The 6,000-nt window shown below is 34.5% G+C and overlaps 1 protein-coding gene across 1 annotated transcript in view; it reads left to right on the forward strand.

Annotated features, from left to right (window-relative positions):
• LOC107090403 (zinc finger and BTB domain-containing protein 16-A-like) overlaps positions 1 to 5,276 on the forward strand; it is a 33,568-nt gene extending 28,292 nt beyond the window's left edge. Inside the window, exon 7 of the mRNA XM_015383764.1 lies at positions 1,818 to 5,276. Within this exon, the coding sequence (XP_015239250.1) occupies positions 1,818 to 2,047 (230 nt within the window). The 3' untranslated portion in view covers positions 2,048 to 5,276. The remainder of the gene's footprint in view (positions 1 to 1,817) is intronic.
• Positions 5,277 to 6,000: the final 724 nt, after the last annotated feature.

Raw genomic sequence — 6,000 nt, forward strand, 5'->3', positions numbered from 1 at the left:
AGCACATTTTCTATACTACCTCCACAATTTGAAGAGTTGTAACTTTTTTTGTAATTGTGAAAGATAGAAATACTTAGGAGTCTAGATTGGCTTCATACTGTAGAATCTTCAAAAAAAAGTTTTCTTTAAACCTGAGGCTAGAATTTAACCATTTACGAAGTAAGTAATGATCTGGTCATTTACATTTCAAAACCATTTCTATTTACCACAAAGCTCCAACTGCCTAAATAATTTGAGCAATACTTTTATATATCTTTAAACAAAGATTTTAAATCCATGGAACCAATTGACTACCTTATATAGCTAACTTTGAAAATATAAATGAGTGAATATAGCTCAATGATTGAAGGAGTGTAGTATTTTTTGCCGTCTTTGTCTGATCATGCGGTTTATCCCACTCCGGATTTGATAGGTAGGATAGGTACTTGAGTCTTTTTAGCAAGGTTTTATACTTTCCTGCACTAAATTATTTTTTTTCATACTAGACTGGGTACAAAAAGAAGGACAAAAAATATTCAAGTAAATGTATAGTCAGTTTTGTTTGCATAAGGCTTGACAAGATTTTTTGTCATGCAACTTCTCATTTCCACTTTTATGAAAACTGCTGCTCAAGTCTGACACCCAGTGGTATGTTTTAGTTAAATATTATAAAGCTCAATTTACATTTTTATTTATTATAAGAGTACTAAAATTATCAATTGGATTAATCGTGATTTATCAATTGTTGAAATAAACATCCTCTATTTAAAATTGAAAATCCTCCCTCAGTAAGTATGTATTTAAAAAGTGGTCAAAGAATTATTCAATTAGCAGAATAATCTTTCTTTCTATCTAGATATCTACCTATTCAACATATGTATCTAAACACACCTTATTAATTTATCTGTAATATTTTGTGCATGCAATTTAGTTTTTTCCTGTTTTTGCCATTATTTGCAGTTAATTAAAAATGCAATTAGTATTTTTTTTACTTTGAAATGTTTTTGTTGAGGAATGTTAATCTACTAAAAGTATATTGTTTAAAACAATGAATCAAAAAGTAATATAAGATAATAAGATTAATTAGTTACTAAAATAGTTGACGGATGCCATCTTACATTATTAGCAAGGTTTTGACAATTTTTTTAATATAATTTAGCCAGGCTTACAAGTTAGCCTGTACAATACATAAATAAAAAAGGTAAGGAAGTGATTGGAGACAGATTTGTCTACATTGCTCGAGATAACTTGGATAACTTGCTTAATAAATCTTAGACCACAAAAATCAAGCCCAAAAAATAAAAACTGGGATGCTACTAAGTAAAGACTAAGGAAGAACACTTTTCCTGCATTTTCATGCAGAATTTATGCTCCTCATTACTGAACCTGTTTTTCTGCTAACATTAGAGTTTCTCTATGAACAGTCTATAGAAATGGCTTCAGATTTAAGTACTGCAGGTATTTCTTCCACTGTCTTTAGCGTACTCAAACATGTTAAACTATTTACAAGGTCAACATAAAAGTTGACAAATGTTGAGGTAATTACGATACCTCATCCTAAAATCTAAAAGGAGAAGTGTGAAGCATAACCTGTTTTTATCTCTTGGAAATATTGATTTGTAAAATAAAAATACAATTATATTTCATGGTTGATTCTAATGTAAAATACCGTTTTGTGTGTCTCCTGAAACAAAAAATAAACAAACCCCCCCCCCAAAAAAAACAAGTTAGATAATACACCTTTTGAAATCAGTATCTAGTCTTTTCAAAAGTGTCCCATTTTTCCACCATAGCACTACAACGCATATGAAGACTTTGTGTTTTTCCTCTTCTCATAGGTGAGAAACCCTTTGAGTGCAAGCTGTGCCACCAGCGCTCCAGAGACTACTCGGCCATGATCAAGCACCTGCGTACACACAATGGAGCTTCTCCATACCAGTGCACCATCTGCCAGGACTTCTGCCCCAGCCTGGCCGCCATGCAGAAACACATGAAGGGCCATAAACCCGAGGAGGTGCCACCTGACTGGAGGATAGAAAAAACCTATCTGTATGTCTGTTACGTCTGAGCAGAAATTGGACCCCAGGCGCAGTCTAACACACACACACACACACACACATACTGTCAGTCCTGGATTAAAACTTGTGCTGCTGGTTTAAAGCTGAATGCATAAAGTATTTTGCTGTTTTTGGACAAAGTTTCCTCTGAAAAAAAAAGTTTTTTTTACTGGACGACAAGACGTGCAAGCAGGGATACCGGAGTGTTTACAGAGTAAAGCTGCAGCTAATGATTACTTTTGTTGGCAGTCAAATTATGAGTGCTATGAAGAAGAGACAACCTCGCAAAGATATCCTAGGTAAATAATTGAATCTATCTGACAAACAGTAAAATCCAAAGAGATTTGCTTTCCCTTTCTCAAAAACAAAAATTCAAACATTTTTTAGAGCCGGTAGGTGATTTCTTCTAGCGACAGTTCAGTTAATTCTAAAAGCTGGTGACAGATTCCTGATGGCTTAACTGTTTGCCTCTCCTACACAGAGAGACACACACTTCCTCTCTTGCACACAGAGTTTAGATAACATTATCTTTAAAGGATACATTGTGGTGAAAAATCAATGCCACGGTGACTTTGACTGCAGAACTACTCATGCAGCAGCAGAAGCACTGAAGCAACTGCTAAACCATCGTTTTGTATCATTTTCAGTTTGCGCGGCAGATGTTAAAAATGACTCCTGAAAAGCTTGATTGGCTGAACTTTGCAACTTCTGTCTCCCTCAATTTCCTTTGACTTTACCTTTTTTTTTCCTGCAGGTGGAATTTTGAGTTTGGAGTTGCTTTTTTCTGCATGTTTTTACTTGAATGGCTGACCTCATGAGTTTGATCTCTTTAATTGCCTTGTCTTCTCATGCAGTTGGTGTTTTTAAACAGAGGCAAGTTGTGCTGAAATTGCAATTGCTTCTATTGATTTCTTTTCAATTTATGTGTTGGTTATGTGTTACCAAATGTATGTGCCAGTTCCATCCATGCTCTGTGTCCATGTTCACTTAATAGAGATGTACATAGAAACCAACTAGTGACAGGAATTGATCAAATTTCAGTTTGTTTGGCCCTAACTGGTGTGAACGCAGCTGGAAACTCTGAACGTCATCTTTTTTACTTCATGTTTATCTTCAGAACTAACAGGTCACTGTAACACCAGTCTTCAATGTGGATGGGGTTACTCCAAGTTCACTATTTTCTATTTTCAATGTTAGTAAATGAAAAATAAAATCAATACAGAGATGTTAAAAATTGTTTAAAAGAAAGCCATTTTCAACCACTAGTCAAGATGTGTTGGTTGTTCCTTAAGACTACAACAGGGTAAGAGTGCAAAACCTGAAGCGGATAATAAGAAGGCTCAACAAAGAACAGAAAAGTTTTTGTTTTGTTTTGGTTTTTTTTCATTTTCTGCTTTTAGAATTTACCAGGAATTCCAGTACTAGTGAGCTATGACTCTTTAAATTAAACCAACTTTTTAAGCTATGGGTTTTTTGTGTGTGTGTATAATTAGGGCAAACATCCGAATTTCAGCAGGGAATCTTTAAAAGGTTATCGAGTCTAATCACACCTTAGGTCAGCCTTAGGAGATAAAAACCTGTTTCTTCAGGTAGTTTCTCACAGATTAGGTCTCAATGCAGAGGTTTTGCCCTTTTTAGAAATATTCTAAGTTGGAATCCACTTAAAAAAGGATAATTTAAACAAAACAAATTATCAAAATATTAATGCAAACATATTGTTTTATCCAAAAAGAGGCATCAATGTGAATTGTGTGTTAAATGCTAATAACACACGTCCAGCAAATAAAACTGAGAATATCATGAAAGTTTTTACATCTATGGTTTCAGAAGCCTTGGAAATGGGGCTTTAATGTGGACCCAACAGTCCAGGGTTGTGGAAATATTCTGTGAATGTAATGCAGAAATGCACAGTGTATCGGAGGCCATTGCTTTAATCCTCCTGTAGTGAGCAGTGTATCATGTGCAAGAAACAGGTAGCATATAGTCATAAATATTTGCACAAGAAGTTGTTTGTGTCATGAAAACGCTTAAAAAGAATTTCCCCAAGTATAAGAAACATGTCTGCAAAGGAAGGTTCAGTATTCAACATTTAATATTCCTGATTTTTTTTTTTACATTCATTCCTATAAATTCCCCATTTTGATGTTAATTTTCCTACTCCACACTCGCACACCGGAAGATATCATAGCAACACGGCTAAAATTAATACTGACCTTATTTAGTCTTTTAAGTTTGTAGGGAGACCTTTGTCTTAGTTGGCCTCTATTGAAAGCTTTACAAAAACCAGAGACTGGATATTGGTCAAACGATTCTGATCGGTACGTCCGTATCCCATACATTTCTCTACTGGTTTAGAATTCACATACAAATCACTTGTTTTGTTTAAGCAAGATTAACTTGAAAAACATTATACAAATGGTTAAACAGTGTGTAAAAAATGGACAGGCTATTAAAGACTTTTAAGTGTAGTATTTTTTTTTTTTTAAATCATTGCTTCTATATAGATGTCTTATAAAGATCACAGAATCAGAATTTTCTATTAAAAAAAGAAAAACATGAAAATAAAATTGTTTTTATATAAAACAAGAACAGAAAATTCTGACATTCAACTCCTATGAGCAGGTTATTGTTGGTCGTAGTGTAGCTGTAATGTACTGTCATGGTATGTGATTCCCTTATGTGAGCCTAAAACAGGCCTTATAGATTTGAACTTGTTGTATTTTTGTATTACAGTAATTTGCTGTTTGTTTACATTTGGTATGATTTGAGAAACACCTTAATGTTTGTGTGTTTTGTATGAGTTGATTAAGACCCATCCCTTGTGCCTCTTTTTATAAGTAGAGCATCGATGTGCTTGAGTACATGGGACTGTGCTGTCGGTAGGTGTTTTCTGGGTGTTTGTTTATTGTTACTAAACTAAAGATAAAATACCATGTAGATTCACTTTGTCTGAACATTGCAAATGGAAGCAACAAACTGTGATAGTGGCGGATAATCTGATGCAAGATCTGAGCAACTTCTCATCTAAAAAAAAAAATGAAAAAAGTGGAACGCTTGTTTCTAACATTTCCCTTCAGAGCCACAATGGACTGACATCTCTGGAAGATAAGCAAATCTTGGCATCTGTGGGCATCACCAATGCCTTCTTAAGTAGCCAACAACACTCAGTGCCATGAAAGCCCACAGTCACTGTATCTATTCTACATGAACATGCACTATAAATGGATTTCCTCGATGGACCAAAAGAAATAGAGCACTTTTGTTTGAAAAGGGTTTTTCTTTTCTTTGATCTTTGTATGTTGTGATAATGCAGCTGTCTTTAATTTGATGTGTCCTAGAATGGTGTGATTTGCATTGTTTAGATTATGTCACTGTCTGTCTACCTCAGGACCAGATCAAAGCTTGAGCTGGTATCCAATCAGGGTTGTTCTTCTTGCCATGTGTGCAGTAATAAAAAAAAGAAAAAGAAAAATCCCTTCTCATTACAGCTTTGTATCACAGTGTGTGCAAACGTTTTCTCAGTGTGGATTCAGGCACAACTCTGTATGCGTCAGTGTTCAGTGGCATGGTTTAAAAAAAGAATAAAACGATTTACTATTTTATGCATCTCGTCTCAGTTTCCTGCTGTTACTTCCGTTTCCTTTTATTTGATCTTGCACATAAGCATTATTTACAGCTGCCTGATATCTTCTAAATATGTGACGCATCATTATATATAACTGACAGAAAACTGGATCTATAAAATGTTTTTTTTTTTTTTAGAAATGAAATAGTGTAAGTACTGGTTTGCTTAAGTAGGCAGTTCCCAACAAGTCAAAGCTGGCAACAGTTGAGATTTATTTTTCTGGCATTTTTTCATACAACTAATTTATTCACTTGTAGTTATTCCCACAATTTTTTATGTTCTGATGATTTTAGCAGCCCCAGTTATTTTTGCCAGTAAAAATAGGCAAGCAACGAACAT

Source organism: Cyprinodon variegatus, unplaced genomic scaffold, assembly GCF_000732505.1.
Source record: "Cyprinodon variegatus isolate N-32 unplaced genomic scaffold, C_variegatus-1.0 Scaffold14, whole genome shotgun sequence".
NCBI lineage: Eukaryota > Metazoa > Chordata > Actinopteri > Cyprinodontiformes > Cyprinodontidae > Cyprinodon > Cyprinodon variegatus.